A 17,928-nucleotide genomic window follows, 5' to 3' on the forward strand; every position below is an offset into this window, starting at 1 on the left:
GAGCAGGACAGGAGTTCACGCGCTCCGTCACTCAATCTGTGCCGACACCCGCTGGCAGACCCAGGCGACGAGGTCGAGCTGCCGAGAGCGGGCGCCCGTGGTGATGAAGGCGAGCAGGCGGCGGCGCGTTGAGGCCGTCATCGAGCGGCAAAAGCTTGTCAGTACGACGCCCATTAGGCCGCCTTCCATCCAGCAGAGGAAGATTTCAGGGGCATAAGGGTAGAGGCCCCCTCAACACATGACGTTTCAAGTGGAAACTCAACGTCTTCGCCTTTTCCTTCCAGAAATATTTTTTGTTTACAGTACAGACATTTTGAAAATGATGTAGTTAACATGCCGGACCACAGGCTGGCGCTGCAGTTTGTTTTTGTAATGAAGCCTCACAGTCAGGCCTCCAGAGAACAATACACTGTAAACATTAACAACGGGAGAACACGGACAGTTTCGTGGACAGACGACCAAGTTGGATTGTTATTCCAGGTGACTGTCAAAATAAAACTACCAAGTCCCAGGAGAACATGGACGAGGAGTCACGACATTCTGGAGGAAACTTTGATCTTATTGTCCATCTACTGAGCATGTGCAGAACTACTATTTAGTACGGCAGTGGTGCTCACGACCAGTAGCAACGTTTCCACATAAACGGACCTCTTTTTCAAAAAGTTGCTTTGCAAATGTGAAACTTTTCTGAAAGGAAAATGCAAAAAACTATGCGTTTTCACGTGAAGAGAGCCTACTGATCTACCGAGCATGTGCAGAACAACTATTTACCACAGCCATGGTGTGCATGTGCAGTAGAAGCGTTTTAGAGAAGTTGCTCTTCCGCCATTTTCCAAAAGTTCCATCTTCGGATTCGCATTTGAAAGTTCCATTTTCAGTGGCTACGAGCACCGTTGTCAAGTAAACAGGAGCCCAAAACACAATGAAAGTTAGAATATCCTCAAAATCCTCGAGAGACTGTTTTCAGGGATCGTTGTACAAAACCTGCAATGGAACTCACTGGATCCCAACAGGTGCTTGTGCATTTAAATTCTGCTTCCTCCCGGGTTGAAAGCATCTCAAAGCAAATTGAATCCGGACTTTGTCTTGGAGACAGTTAGTCTGGAAGCTCAGAGCAACTGAAAACACACATTTACAAGTCCAGCTGCGACTGTGAATGGGCATCATGCGAGGAGCTGGACAATAACAACAATGGCGTCCCTCTGAGCCGTCATGACTCCCAGTCCATATTCTGGGTTTTACACTTGACAGAATCCAACTCCTTTGTTTTCAGCTTTCCTGCAGTTTCGGTATAAACATCAAACTTTTAACACAAAAATGGGAAAAAAATGACAAATTTCCACTTGAATCTGTCAGGTAAACATGACCTAAAGTTAATATAATATTGTTGATATACTCGCTATGAATATGACTGCGTTTGTCGTCTCTGAGGACGACAGGCTGCCTGTTCAGGTAAAACTGCGGATCAGTCTCCAGGAAGAACTCGGTGAACTCGTGTGAGGAACCTCTGAGTGTGCGGCCGGCGCCGCGGGACCATGAGGCGCACCTATGCAGTCTTGATTGTCGACGTAGTGCACCTCGTTGACTCCGAGTCCCTCCCGCTGGTACAGCTCTTGCTCCTGGGGGGAAAAAAACAGAGGCGAGACGTTCCTAATGAGAACCTGCAGCAGCGCTCTTCTAATGAGGACGGCCACGGAGTGCGCGGCTCGGGGGCCGGAGGGCAGCCCGGCTCTCTGACGAGTGGCTCTCGCCATCTCAAGCTTCACGCTTCAACGCGGAATCCTACCTCGCGCGTGTTCCTGCACCAAGTCCGTCGACGGGAGGATTTAGAGGAAAATGACATACGACGGTTTTTAATAAAAGTAATTACGTATTGTTTCACCGAGGTTATTAAGTGGACAGGTTTCACTGTTTACGCTAATTTGTTGGTCAATTGACTCAATTAGAAGTACCGTATTTTCCGCACTATAAGGCACCTAAATACCTGAAATGTTCTCAAAAGCTGCCAGTGCGCCTTATAACCCGGTGCGCCTTATATATGGAAGAATTGCTCTACTCGAGACTGCTATTTGACAGCTGAGCAACCAGAAGCTTTTATTTTGACAACTCTAACTTCGCAACCGGATCTTCAGAGCGGACGACACTCCACACAACACCTTCATCACTCATGGTTGCACACCAGCATTCTAACAAACCAAAATAAACTAGATGAAATAATTACTCCCTAAACTGGGGAACAAAAACACAGCATAAACACAATCAACACAACACCAAGCCCAACAACAACCCACAATAACCTCCAACAACACAAAACATGAATTCCCATCATGCCTTGCATCCTGAGCTCCTCAGTGCAGCCGATAGCTGCAATTAATTATGGGAGTTTCTGTTTGTGGTGTTTTAAGTGCAATTATTGGGGGTTATATTTGGTTTGTGGTGTCGGTAATAATTGTGTTGTGTTGTGTTTTTGTTGCTTAGTTCATGTAGTTTAGTTTATTACCGGTAGTTGTAAGTTGTCAACCAGTAGTGAAGAAGGTTTTGTGTGTAGTGTGCTCCTGGCATAGGCTGCAGGTAGGACTATCAAAATAAAGTGTGTGCACCTCTCTGGGTGTTAGAATCAGTGGAAAATGTAACCTAATGGCTTTGAGCTATAAAGGTTGCTGACCACTGGTCTATTCCATGCGCCTTATAATGCAGTGGGCCTTATATATGAACGAAGTTGTAAATTATATCAATTGATGTAGGTGAGCCTTATAGTGCGGAAAATACGGTAGATAAAATAACACTGACTGAATTAAACTAATTAAATATAAGTAAATTACATTTAGTAATTAATGGAACAATGATTGAAACAATGCAAAATACTTGATTTGCCTTTTTTTTTAAATTAAAATCCACTGTTAATTTTAACGATAGATCATTCAATTAGAACAGAGGAGTCCAATAAGGTGAACAATTTCTTAAGAGACTCGAGCTGACATCTCGGTGACGCTGGTGCTGATATGAAAGCTGGCAAACTGGCATTAGTTTCAAAGCCATGCTGTCAAGACGAGTTTGTAAAAATACCCATAATGCAACACCGATAGGAGAAGCTTTTGGGACCTTTCACTGTATTTTACAGCAGAGAATGTCATTAAAATTGGCTTCATGTTGAGATTCTAGTCATTTACCTTGATTAGCTATTGTGAAAATAAACAAACTTCCATAAATGCAACATCACAAATCAAACCCTATTCAAAAGCCTTTCCACAAGCCCTGAAGCGGTCTAAACTACAACTCATTTTGTCTAAAAGTACCCCGAGGCCAGGCAAGGACAAATTCCAAAGAATTAGTAATCAATAAGTTTGAAACTACTCTTAATAAAACGCTAAAAAAGGATAATATGGTACATCTTAGCTAGCCAAACTGAAAAAAATAAAGTAGCCCAAAAGATACTGCTGGATCATTTCGGTGGTCAGAATCAACTTTAACTGGCAATAAACCTTCTCAGGACAAGAGTCGTCCTGCATCACGTGGAGACTTCCAAGTAAAACAATAACACATTGAGCATAATCACCTGGAAACACGACCGCCGGGGAAAAATGGAAATTGTTGTCCAAGACACTTTGGCATAAGACTTTCACTTTCGTGCTACAAAACTGCATATGAAGTGAATATTTGTAAACTTCTTGACATAAACAGTGATCAACCCAAAGTGGAAAAGTTGACTTGGAGAGCTGTTTGATCTTCAGATAAATATCACTTTCATTTGGAAAAACACCAAAACCCGCAATTTTTAGAAATGGGACGTCTACCCACAGAAAATAACCGTCTGAAGAGTTTAAAGCACAAAATGTATATATCCTGCGTCGTCGGCGTGCGCTTGCTTCGATTGGTGACGACTGCCGTGTCCCCCTTTGTCCCCGAATGGAACTAAATGATAATGATTAGAGGACTCTCACCTCTTTCAGGATGCGCTCGTTGAAGAACTGCTGCAGCTTCTCGTTACAGTAGTTAATGCAGAACTGCTCGAAGCTGTTGTGTTCAAAGTACTCTGTGAATCAGAAGGAGAGGAAGAGGTCAGTCTGCCGTGGCGGGCGTATTAAGAAATCATGCAAATGTCTGCTCTGATTGCTGCGCAGCATATGTGCAGAATAAAGTGTGAAGAGCTGAGTGTTGGTGGCTTTTAAGAGACTCGGCAGTCGTTTCAGTGGGCGAGGCAAACGGCGCTCTTTGGTTTCACAATATTATCCAGTACTGGATACTGTTGATATTGCAAATATCACTGCGACCGTGTGTCTTTTCATCCGTCTGGAACTCTTGTAATTTCCAGTTCCTTGTTTTGTCTCATCGTGTGTTTTCAGTAAGCGACAGTAAATCACTGCATGTAAACACTGATTGGATTGGTCCTATGCGACTGAAGTCGATGGAATCAATCTCCTCGCTTAATTCCGTGATCATGTAAACTGGATCATCAGATCTCTCGATCGGGAAGAAAGCAATGGGATTAGGACGAGGGACCGTGTAAATTAAGGATGTCAAACATGAGGCCAAGTTCTATTTGCCGTCCAAAGACATTTCAAAAAGACTAATTGAAGATGATTTTTGTTTTTCATTCGGAGCATATTCTGCCGACTCATGGTTCCTGAAAGCAGACCGGACCCCCAAACCTGCTCTACGGCGTTACCACAATGACATGAAGGCAAACTGACCAAAGCCAGCGATGTCCAGCACGCCGATGAAGTTGGCGGACGAGTCGAAGGGGAAGCACTGGTTGACCCGGGTCACCACGTGGTCGAAGAGGCGGCTGTAGACGGCCTTCGCCAACGCGTCCCGAGCATTGTTGGCCTGCTCCACCTTGAGCGGCACCCTGCAGAGGACACAAGGAGAAGCAGTGACCGGTCAAAACCAGATGAGGCAACAAACACTCACAAGAAAACTCGGCAAGCAAAAAAAACACACAAGATTTCCACAAAGTCGGATGGGATGAGGTCACAAATGGTGCAAATAAAGACAAAACACTGAACAGTGAAATACGTCCTTCATGCCGTCGTCTACAGCACAAGGCACACTTTTTTGTTTGGAGAAGTCTGGAGGCACACCACCACCCGAAAATGTTAAAATGTAGTCTCTCTGTAGCCTCTATTAACAATATAAAGTAATTCTCATCAAAGTTTTATCAACAGGAATCAAATATATGCAGAAAAAAAGTATTTTCCAATTTCTTTTTTTTATTTTGACTCCCTCAGTGTGAAACCTGGACCTGATGGATGAAGAGCTGAGATCCTGGTTCACATTCTTCCTTTTCAAAAACTTCTCCATCACTGTCACTGACACAGTACTTTGATACAAGATGGGAGCAGGAGGTGGTGGAGATTAACCAGACGGACGTCTTTCAGTTTCGATTTCAACGGCAAAGTTCTGTGCTGCCATCTAGTGGTGAAGAGTATTTATACAGGATTACTCTGCAACACACTGCTCTCACAGCTGACAGCGGCTGTGAGAGCAAATGTTTTTTTTAGAAAAAAATGTGAAATTGGATAATTTCCCACGGCACACCTGACTATATCTTGCGGAACGCCAGTGTGCCGCACACTGGTTGAAAAACACTGATCTACAGGACTTTATCAAAAAGTGTGTTCAAATAATGTTTTTGTTGTTCAACTGACTTCAGTTTATAATTAAACATGCAACTAAGTGATACGTAAACACGTCAGAGCCGAAGTAACCGAAAAAGAAAGCAAAACAAATTGTAAAGTCGGGAAAGTAAGTCAATAAAGGAGGTAAAGATAAAACTAAAGCAAGTCAGAAAATAGTACAACATTTTGTGAGTAAGGAACCAACAACAAACACGACAAACTTGGCCGTCTGTCCAGTAGAATGTCAGTGTACTCTCATCGTTATTGTTTATCGTGTGTGTAAGCATGTGTGTGGTTTTATTACAAAAAAAACAAACAACCATCAGCACCCACTAGTGGCCCAACATGAAAACTACATTGTTTCCAGCATTTTTGTCGTTTCTGTGTAAACAGACATCGCTCTCAAAAAAGGGTTGCCATGTAAACATGAAACCTTTCTGAAATGAAAACACAAAAAAAGTTCCCACTTCAGACTTTGCTATGTAAATGGGGGCTTAGTCCGTCAATAACTAAGTAAACAAGTCAGTAAATCTGGACGGCAATAAGTAAATAAGAAAGGAGGCAGATCAATAAATAAGAGCGAGATCGATACAAACGTGTGTAACTAATTAAGTCAAATATATCAGGATGAGGGAGACACCCCCCCCCCCCCGGGTGAAGAAGAGTTAAAAATGGATGTGCATTCTGCTGCGTAGCACTTCGGAGCCAATTGCTTGTAAAGTGTGTTTATAAATCTGGAGGATAAACTGGGTCTACCTGCTCACCTGAGCACTCACCCCCCGAATGAACTGCTCTCACCTGCCTCTCCAAGCGGATAATTATGTTATTGACAGCTGGAGAAAGCGAGCCGGAGTGCGAGGCGGCGGCGGCCACAAAGCCGGCGACAGAAAGCCGGAGCGGCGGCGGCGGCGGCGGAGGAGAGCTCTGAGGAGGTGTCGTAATTGCCTGCGACTGTGAGCCGCGCTCCGCCGCCGCAGACAAAAGAAGTGACCTGATCGTAAAGATTAAACCAAAAAAAAAAAAAAAAAAATTGACCGCGTTAATCTGAGTTTGTGAGCTGGATCTACCGTCAAGACTTCCTTCCAGCGCGGAGGGCACTCCGGGACACGGTGGGAAGAGAGTCCACACCGGTGGCACTCAGGATAACGACTTCCAAAATCCATCTCCATCCTCCTCCTACTCCTCTACTGGAGGCGAATTATCTCCTCTGCACACACCTTGTTAAGCTACGGGCCATATCGGGGGCGGCGGGGGGAGGGGGAGGGGGAGGGAGGGTAGAGTGGCGTCTGGTGTGTTTTTTTTCCTCACACATTACGCTGTGTTAGCATGACCTGCCTGCCAAGGGGAAAACCACCTGACATTCCGAGCTTTAATTCACTTCAGTGTCTGCGCTCGGCTGGCATTTCTCGCCAGGATTCTCTTTGTGCCTCACTGCTGTGCAAAAACGTCACAAGTTTAGATTGTCATCAGTCACAGACACACACCAGGGAGGAGTCCAGGTTTATGCTGGAGGAGGAACACAGAGAGAGAGAGAGAGAGACCTTCAAAAGATGGTACCGACTCCTGCAGAGTCACAAGTTCAGCTGTGGCCACTTCTCAAAACGGCTCCAACACCAAATATGCAGAAGATCGGGGGCGAGAAAAGCTTCCTCGTGTTGCCTTTAAGGCCTAGAACCTGTGCAAAAGACTTTGATTGTGTTTTACTCACAGGGAGTCAATTACCACCGAGCCGACATTGCTGCCGTTGCCATAGTTACAAGGATTACAGGACATCACATCATGTAAAGCACTGATGACTGCACGTCCTGCAGGAGTGTTATTTGATACACTGTATGTATCTATTCCTTTATCTTCTGAACACACTGTATCCTGCAGAGGGAGCGAGTGCTGATTCTAGCCGACTAGACGATGCTGTTGTCATGACGACGACAGCCACCGGGGGGCACCGTGAATCCTAGCCGAGGGTCCAATCGATTCCAGGAGCCAGAATCCATATTCGTTTCGCCCCGGTTTCTAGGATAATATTTCCCGGTTGACATTTTGGTGTCTGTTTGTCTTACGGTGTTTGAAGTAGTCACTTTAGAGCATCTTGCTCTCTGTGTGTGGTTTAAAGACAAAAACAGCCAACAGTGCCCTCGAGTGGCCCAACATGGAAACTACATCATTTTCAGCATTTCTGTCATTTGCGCATAAACAGACATCGCTTTCAAAACGCAAACCGAAAATAGTATCAATGATGAGTTTTCTCGTGAAATGTCGTCGCGTAAACAGGGTCTTAATCTTCATCGCAGCGATGGTGATTACTACAGACATTAGCGGGCACCATACATTGCTTTTTATCGTAAAATTGAATCCGGTGAATTCATTCATCCATCGCGTGTACGAATCCTTCTATGCACCCAGACATCCTTTCATATCTCTACCCAGAGACACTTTATTCATGGCGCTGCAGTTAAGCCGGCCGCTCCAGCAAGCATCTACCCCAAGGACATTACTTCAACACACGGAAATGGGGAAACGTGGGATTATCTTTTTTTCCAAGAAAGGGAGGTTCTCATGGAGTTCTCCGAGGTTCCATAATATATTCTCCAATCTCATGTTGGAAGCCCGGAGGCCCGACCGACCAGATTGACTTTTGTCCTTCATTCTCCCCTTTGCTAAAATGGACAAGGAGCACATTTTCTACATCCTCAACAGAGGACAAGACCCCCTCTAGGTGCTTCTAGGATTTCAGCTTCTGGTTGCGGCTCCAGCAACACCAAACCACAAAATTAAACAGAAGGCGTTTGGTCATTTTGACAAAGTTACAAGCACCAAGTGGGCCTTAAAATCAAACTTGTCACGGTGTGAAAACTCCCGACGCTCCTCACCTTGACCCCTGACCTTGTCCCACTCCCTGCACTGATTAATTCACGCCGTGGACTCCCCGGGTGGGGGCCAAAGGTTTTAACCGCAGCGGTGAGGTTCTCTCATTTAAAAAAAAAAACAAGAGGTCTAAATGCCAGGGCAGCATAATGTCAGAACACTAATCATACAAGAGGTCTAATATGTATTCCCTATGAGCTTCAAACACAGTTTTTCACCATTTTCTTCCTTTTTCTTTGTGTAATTAGTGATGTCACCTCGTGTCGGCACTGGACTCTGGCTGCAGCTCGGCTCCACGGTCAAAGACAGAAATGGAACTTCAATTGAGACTTTTTTTAAACCATTAAAAGAAATGTTGCGATGCATAACAGGAAGACATATTGAGCTTGGATTTCAATCTCTTCTAACTGCACAGCATGAAACTACATTAAGAAGCAGCTTTACAGCTCATCCACAGGTTCCAGCTGAAAGCAAAGAGAACGTCTCTTCTTCCCTGTGTTTTGGCCATTTGGACACAGTAAATGGCCAAATACACACTTAAATATACCCAGAGTGAATTTGTTCCCACATTTTTGTACATTAAAAAGAAATATGTTGGGTTTTTTTTTTTATTACGTTGTCGGACACGTGTGTTCACGTGATACGTGTTGTATCAAATTTTAAGATGTGTAAAAACTCATTTGTGTTAGTCAATCGTGTTTTCGTTGAAGCTTTACAATCTAAAAAGCATGAATTAACAATAACGGCTGATTTGCAGCACAGAGTCAAAATCCCATCAAAAGCATGGCTTTTTTTTTTTTTTTACATTTCTGCAGTGTCTTTTGTATTTGTGTGGCAGCTTTTGTAATTGGCTCGGGGTTTCTAATACTTGTGCTCTGGTTTTTGGCTCTTGTGTACCTGTGGTGTGGCTCTTGTGTTCAACGTTGTGGCTTTTGTATTTTGGCTTTTTTATGTTTCCATCGTAGATCTTGTATTTGCATTGTTCTCGTTTTAATTTTGTGTTGCGACACCTGGTTTTGTGTTGCGGCTCGCTCATTGTTTTTGGCGTTTCTTGCCTAACCGTTTGTGTTATGAGTGATTATCTTCGTGTAAACAACTATGCACATTCTTTTGTGTGTTTTTTATGTGTGTTCGTATGATTTCGCACACCAGAAAATTTGTTTTTCCGACACTCCCGATTCATCCCACAACTTTAATTGCGCCCCAGATGGGCAGCTTCGACTTTCTGCGAAAAACAAACCACTTCAGAGAAAATATGCCGCTAATTCCACTCGGCAATAACCGGCGACGCTACATCTGGTGAAGGAGCTCGGGCTGCTTTCATCTGCAAGATAGGGGAGTTTCATTCGGCCATAAAGGAATGACATCATAAGGGGGGGGGGGGGTAAAATAGCACAACTGCAAGCTTTTGAGACACAAAAACCATCCAGCCGTCGGAGTTGGAGACACATTAGGAGTGTGGACGGGTGTGCCGGAGCCACAGACGCTCACGCAGGTTTGTTTTATTTTGACGGGGGCGCGCCCCCGTCCACTCCCACGCCGCCGACCTCATCTGGCAGGGTCGCTGCGATTGGCATCTCTCATTATCCCCTTTGCATCCTGCAAAATGACGCCTCCGTCAGATGTCCCCCTGTACATGGTCAGGTCCCGCCCGTCTGCTGCTTGAATCGCTTTCACAACCTTTCTCTTTATCTCACGATCCGTCCGTCTTCTCTCTCTCTCGCTCGCCACTCGGTACTTCTAAACTCGATTATCTCTTCAATGTCTCACTCCAACTTTCTCTCCAACCCCAGCATCACTTTACTTCTCTTCACTTTGAGCCGGTCGCCTGTTTTCTCACACATTATTTCACCTCCTCGGTCGGTCGAATTAAAGGACAAATATAGAGCTTTTGTGAGAACAGGGGTCAAGAAAGAATGATTTAAGGATTGTCTGATCGAGAGTTTCTGCATAAACTGGTTTGAGTCCAGTTGAGAGTCTTTCTGCGTGGCGGTTCCATGTTTTCATTTCATTTTTTATCCATTTCAAACATGTTATTATCTTTTTCTCGGATTCCATTCCATTAAATGTTTACATAAACTTATAACACAAAAAAAACAAATGTACCAAATGGACTGAACATTTATACTCGTGTGTGTATGATTTTTACTCCCAGACAATAAAACAAACGTGTTTGGGGACAGGGTGTCCTCATTGGGTTGGGAGTATCTGACCGAGGCAGATTTCAGCCTTCAATAATTGATCTGCAAAATGAACCACTATATAAATATTTCATGGTCGTTGTCATAAACTTGAGCACTGTTTCGTGTACGCGTCGTGAACGGCCCTGCAACAGTCCCACCGTGGCGGCGTCGGCATGAAGAAGCTCGACAGTCGGCTTTGTGGAAATCGCTCGAAATAAAAAGTCGGAACGGTCAAACGATCACTTGCGAGATTTAGAATCTAATCATTCCAAGAGCTGGAAGCGTCAGAGCTTCGTTCAATACAACCCCTTTGACATCAAAGAAAGAGGAAACACGCAGCAGAGTACACAGGGTTCAATAAAGGTGCGGCTGCATTATGTCACACCAAAGGCCCTATTTATACCACAAGTTTGAGTTGAGAAGGTTTCCGGAGTCCAGAGGACAATGCAGATGTCTTTATAAAAGCACAGCTATCCGCTACACACAACAAGGGGGTATTGACGAGTGGAGAGGAGAGGGGCTTTCATCATTCCGCGTAACAACGCCGCAAAGAAATGCGGCCCGGCTCAAGGACGACGTCGTGGTTGTAAGCCCGTGATCAATATCGCACGGCGTCAGATATTTAGGGTGATCGGAGCTGCTGCTGCGAGCCGTTTGTTTCCGTTTACACAGTTTGTTTTGTCGGAAAAATGAAAAAGACTAACGGTAAATGCTCACGTAAAATGCTTGCAGATGCCAACAAGTACTTACTTCAAGTTCCCTGTGCAAAATTAGCATTCCCATGTTGGTCTCTCTTTCCGAACTACATGATTCTGCAAAACGTCGGCTATGATCCGGCTCTGTGTTTTCCTCGTTACGCTGCTCACAGACCGTTTCAAGTGAACACGCATCATTTTTGCATTTCCATTTCAGCAAAGTTTTTCATTGAGCCGTTTTGAAAACGGTGCCCGTTTTCACACAAACGGCAAAAAACTGTGAAGACAATGTTGAGCTGCCAGTGGGTGCCGCTTGTTTTTTGTAATGACGCGACACACACATGCACAGAGAGAACAATACGCTATAAACATAAACAATGGGACGCACACAGAGATTCTAGTGGACCGATAAAGTTGAGTTGAATTGTTTTTATGGTGACTGTCAACTATAAGTCCCAGGAGAATATAGACTGGGAGTCCACCTGCGCAGGAAACCTGTTTACATGTATTACATCTATTAAATTGCGTTTTCAGAGGCTCCGAGCAACGTTGTCGTGTGAACGGACGTCCAAAACAAGTTTTCACGTTGAAACATTGTGTGAACGGGGACATTATACTAAAAATTGCAGCTCCGATTCAGAATTTGACCAACAATGCATTTTAAATAATGAATGTGAGCAGGAAAGTAGAGTTTTGGCCAATCAAGGACCAAAGTCTCCTGAAGAGATCATTCTGACCGGCCGCCATCAGAATCGTGTCTAAAACCATACAGACAGACATAAATGCATGCGTCATACACATAGCGCCCTCCACCAGCATAAGCCGTCAACAGAGTTCCCTTTAGAAACAACGGCACCAGCCGAGCGCGCCGCTAATGACCGTTTGACTGCGAACGCTGCAACCTTGTGTGTTCTCCACTGCCACGGAGGGAAATAAATTATCTTGTTAACAGGGGTAGAAAATGTCTTCTGACTTCTTCGCAGCAGCTTTAAAAGCATCAAAAGGTCGCTGACAGCGCTGGTGGCACAGTGAGTCACTTTGTTGACTCGTAATTAGTCGGCTCAGGTTGGAGCGCCGCGACAAGTTCATTATGCATTGAGAGTGCTGTTTGTTTCAATTATCCCGTCATCACGCGCCTGTGTTCTTCCAGACCTGACATTTCTGTCTGACCAGAGAGTGAGACACTTTGTATTTATTTTTTTTTTAAAACAACAACCTTCTGAATAATGAGCACAGACGTCCCCGACTGCCAGATCAGCAGCAGATGAAAGTGAGCCAGTTTGCGGAAACTTCCCTCTGGCTCAGATGAGCCGTGACCTTTTTCTGGAGCGACCCGAAAAGAAAACAAACCCAGGGAGATTCAATGAAATTCAAAAAGACTGTCGGGAGGCCGGAACGATCGTCGACCCAAGCATCTCAAGCAATGTTGTTGACATGTGCTGGTTGCATGTCATCACACACAAACGTCGGCTTTCAAGACACCAGTGACCGATCAGTTTCAGGCAAGTCGTACAATTATTTCAGACCTGGTTTTTAGTCTTATTTCTATATTGTCTGAACCCCGGGGCCGTCTCACCGTGACGCCAGAGCGCCAAGGAGTGGACCTGGCTGCCACTTTGTGAAAGGCTGGACAACTGGGAGCAGTTTGAGGCTTCAGGCACATTTCTAACGGGTCCTTGACCTTAGTTTGGCCTGGTTACTAAACGGTTTCACAATGGTTTCTTTTAGATTCGTCTTCACCTATATAGACTGATTAATTGCCAGCTTTTGGCTTAAGGTTTTTAATTACTGTTGTTTTTTTTGGTGTGGTATTTTTTTTTTTACACTAGCCGGTTGCTTTAGGCTGCTTTCTAATGGGTTTTTTGATTGAGGTTTCTCAAAGATTCAGAATAAGGGTTTTGAACAGAGATTTAGATGAGGTTATAACCAGTATTTAACAATTCTGGGTTGTTTTCTAATGGGTCTTCGATTTCAGTTTGGTAGCCTGCCAGCAGTTGTATGAAATGTATTGCCTTGCCACCAATCGTGACATTTTAAGATATTTTAAAGCTTTATTATCATTTTCTTGAAATATCTTGCGACTTTGAAAATATCCATGTGGGCTGCGCATGTATGACCGCATAAGCTAAAGATATACAAGATTTACGTTCTGGCTCCAGGAGGTCCAGTTGTTACAATTCGTATATATGTGAAATATAGATTAACTTCTATACACAAAACCATTTCTGCTGCAGCACATCTCAATCACTGCTTCCTCCTCATCCTCTCTGCCTCTTCATCTCCTCTCTGCTTCGACAAACACAACCCCCACCACTTCAACACACTGCAACAACACATTACCTTTCCTCTAACCGCGCTCCTTTATTTCCTTTGCTTCACTGTCACAGCAAATAATTAGATTCCTGTTGCTAAAGCGCACAGAGCAGAAAATACACAAAAAGTAAATAAATAAATAAATAAAAATAACAAAATACAAATGCGTGGTTTTAATTTTGACGCTCTTTAAATCCAATCTCCCACCCACACTTCCTCTTCCTCTGTCTTTAGTTCTCCCCTTCTCTCTGGCTGTCTCTCCCACTCTCTCAGCCGTCTGCACTCCTTCCTTTACATAACCGAAATAAATAACCAGCTTAGGGTGAAGCAGCCGGCTGGCGGGCGTCCAGCTCGCTGCCTCGCAGGGATTCACCCACTGTTTGTCATTTTATCCACTTTCGCCAACTGTGAAATTACAGCAATAATCCTGTGAAATTTTCATATAAATCAGCAACAGTATGGATTCAACACCGGGCGAAGTACAATGCAAGAGTGAGCCAACCTTTAAATAGCTCGGGAACGCTCCGGTGCGCCGAATACTCCTGAAGACCGCTTTCAGCACCTTCATTTGATGCACATTTCAGAGGTGAGTAATGTCCTTTTCTACAGCAGGACATTTATCTTACAAGCTTTTCCTACTTTATAGAAAAATCGAGAAAAGAATAACACAGGTCGCTGGTGATCAAATCTAATTAATAAAGGTTAAATCAGTGACTGGTTCCGCAAGTTGCCACAAAGCAAAAGGTACAGCACAAATGGAAGAATCACAACTTGCATGGAAAAAAAACATACATCAGTGGCAAAGGCTGCCAGGCAAGGTGCCTGCAAACCATAGAAAGGCACTTGGAGTTCAGCATCTTGTCCAAAGAGACTTTAGGAGGCTGAGATGGGGATTAATTGGAACAACGCTGGCACTGAAAAATGTTCTCCTCCACCACCTGAGCCACAGCGATGCCCCGAAGACACGGGCAGATCGAGTCGTCATGTCTCTGGACAATTTACCTTCAGTCATGGCAAATATATTCAAGAATGAGACACTGAGGCAGAATATAATGCAGTGGCCTTGAAGGATTTGTTGGTCTACCTTCTGCTTCATCCTAAACTGAGTTAAAAAGCCAGAGAATTTAAAAAAAACTGATGTATTTGCCCAACAAAACATTGAAAAGCAATATAGAAGTATTTATCAGAATGTTGCAGAGAGAAGTATCACAGTTAAACTAATTAGGTAGTGCAGCTAAATCAGTAATACCAGTCTTTACCACAAGATGGTGCAGAGAGTCACTCGACCACTTTCGAGAACAAGCAGCAGAAATCTGTCAAAGGCTCAAGCTCTTAGTAGCAACAATAATCAAACTGCTCAACTCAATTGAAAAGGAGACGCGATACTGCAACACAGAGGGCAAACGTTGAATTATTCAAAATCTTACATGCTCTACTTTTAAGAGGCCAAATCGTCACTGAAAGCAATCTTAAGATCTCGGGTGTTTTATTTAATAAAAAAAAAAAGAAGAACGAAACAGCCGAGTTTAGCTGTTAAGTGGACTGCAAAGCTCCACAATGAGGTGGTTGTTTGTCACTATTGGGTCAAAGAGCTGAGGTTTCTGGTTTGAACGTTCTGCTGCTTTAAAGGGCTTTGTTTTGAGCTGTGGAGGTTTTCCTTCCAGATAGTCCAGCTTCTTACCACACACATGTTTTGTTAAGTAGACGATATGAATGGTCTCTGAAAATCTGACAAAAATCTGTTTGTTTTTTTTCCCCCCTCGATATAATTCTTCAGTGTTTTAATCCACTGAAGCTCGCATGAAAACACTCTGGTACGTGTATTTTGGCTACTTTCCAACATTCGTGAATAAGGCTGATAGATGCCTACAGCAACAAGGCTAATTGAGATAATGAGTTTAAGGGTGTACTGCACTTCCCCGTCCACGTGGGGGACTTAAATGCTTCTAAACACAGTAAGTACTCCGTATGAATGAAACAACCGGTAATGACAGAGAAGCTGAACAAGCCTTTTCAGATCTATTCAATCTGGGAGATGTTTTTCTAAAATGTGCAGCTTTGTATGAACTGAAGGAGTGAATACACCTAAAACCATCTTCATATTGACTAAGTCCGCGAGGCGGATACAAACAACTAATAAATGGAGCGGAGAGCATTTGATAGCCGAAGGTTGCAGATCATGGGTGGTGCAGTTCATGTTTAGCGCTGTGAGTCAGTGGCGATATCTATTCTGTGAGACACTTGCTCAATATTTCTTTGGATAACTTTGCCCAAAACCGTGACAAATGGCAAAGCTAATCAAGAGTCTGGCACAAACACAGAAAAAAAATAATTTCTCGAGTTTTAAGTGTTTGGTTGGTTGCCAACGTTCATCTGTGTGGTTGATGAATGCAGAGTGAAGCAGCTCGGCGGACGCCTGCATACCAACAAGTCGGTGGTTGCCGCTCAGGGTGGAACAGTGGTGTCGTGATTAGCATTAGCATTTGCAATCACAAGGTTGGTGGTGTCATCCCCGTTTCTGTTTGTGCACCTGTTAAAGTGCCTTTGGGTAAGACACCGATCCCCAAGCGGCTCCAACAGGTGGACGAACACATGGAGACTGAATGGTGAACATAGTGCTCAGGCCCCTGGTACTACCTATAGAAGACACTGCCGTAGTTTTAAATGTGAACCATTTGAGCAGTTTAAAAAAAAAAACTGAGCATCATAAATAATCCTGATTGTGTGAATGAAGACTGCATTTCTCACAATATTAATTGTTTCTAGTGTGGCTGCCTCGTGGTCCCCCTCTTCCCCGAGGGGGACAAAAATGCTGGAAACTATTTTTTTTTTGTCTACAACCCCCCTCTACCATCTGCCACCACCAGAAAGTCATCTTGTGCGAAGAGGATCCTTTGCTTTCTCAGTCAAAAGGTTTTTCTTTCTGGGCTTTAATGAGAAGAATAAACATCTTGGAAGTGATTTTCTTCCCCCCCCCCCCCCCCATCAGCTTTTCATTCCTGCCCACCATCTGCCGCCAGCACAGGATCCAGGAGCTTCACACTCATTCACTCCGTTCTCCAACCAAGCAATCCAGCAGATTTTAAAGGTATAAAGTGCAGTGTAACAGGATATCAGGGGGCACTTCTCAGCTCAGCTTTGTGTTTGTACTTACACCAAAAAGGTCAATCCATCAATGATACCCGCAGGAGACAACCTGCACTGTGAATTTATTTCCTTCTGTTTACAGTGTCGAGGTCGGACGAGGCAGACGGGCCTCGCCGTGTTTGTTTTCGCTCGGTTTTTTTTTTTTAGCCGCGACGCCACCAAAAGCCCAAACGGTGACATACAGATGCAGGACATTAGATCTGCCCGAATCAAAACAGTTGAATCTGTCCGTTCACGCGGTGAAAGGATGTAAATGACACGCGGCGTGGCGTCGGCCGACACTTTGAGGCGACGGGAAGCAGCTTTTATTTCATCGGGGCCGACGCGTCTCTCGCTGCAGTTGAAAGAGGAGAAATAAACATTCGCGTGGGAGGTTTGAAATCGAGGCGAGCGGCTTGGCATTCAGAGGGTGTGCGCTGGGGTCGAACTGCCAGCACAACAATCGCTGGACTTTTGAGTGACTGAGTTCAGTCTAAATGCAAACAAGGACTTGGCCGGAGGAGGCTGCCTCCACGTCTGTGCTTCTATATTGAACCATTTCTCTCTGACATGACACACGGACACCGAATCCGTCAACGGTCAGAATAATGCGGTAATCGGAGCACTGAAATTGCAATGGAAACGCTTGGGTTGCTAGAAAGGAGGAAAAGCATTTGTTGATGACTTCTTGGTATTTGTTCAGTCAAGAAAATGATAGAAAGGTCAGCGGAAAGTGCTGTTTTTCCAGTGTGGGGTTAGGATTCCATAGGATTCATCAACATTTATTTTTTGAGACTTCAAATAGAAAATTGAGTATACTGTGAAATTTAACGTTGTTGAAAAGTATCTCTTATAACCAAGTTTCTTTGATTGTGATAGAAAGATATTTCAATGATTGAATTGAGGGCTACATAATATATTGCAAATTTATAATTATCGCAAAATTAACATGAGCAAAGCAAAAAAAATTGACAATCTGGCTCATAGATACTACTGAGAGGATCATTATGGGGGATTTATAAGTGGTGTTCACAATGTGGACCAGAAAATAAGTGTGATAAGCAGCATATAGCCTGGACTACACCACTGCTGGTAACTATTGAGAAACAGTGCTTCATTACAGGAAAA

General features: G+C 44.0%; 1 protein-coding gene across 1 annotated transcript in view; it reads right to left on the reverse strand.

The window, feature by feature from the left end:
- Positions 1-17,928, reverse strand: part of LOC308143475 (unconventional myosin-VI-like) — a 122,415-nt gene that overhangs the window by 51,270 nt on the left and 53,217 nt on the right. Inside the window, 3 exon segments of the mRNA XM_080514298.1 lie at positions 1,547-1,619; positions 3,942-4,033; positions 4,692-4,849. Of these exon segments, the coding sequence (XP_080370424.1) occupies positions 1,547-1,619; positions 3,942-4,033; positions 4,692-4,849 (323 nt within the window).

The sequence above is a fragment of the Blennius ocellaris genome (assembly GCF_963422515.1).
Source record: "Blennius ocellaris genome assembly, chromosome: 18".
NCBI lineage: Eukaryota > Metazoa > Chordata > Actinopteri > Blenniiformes > Blenniidae > Blennius > Blennius ocellaris.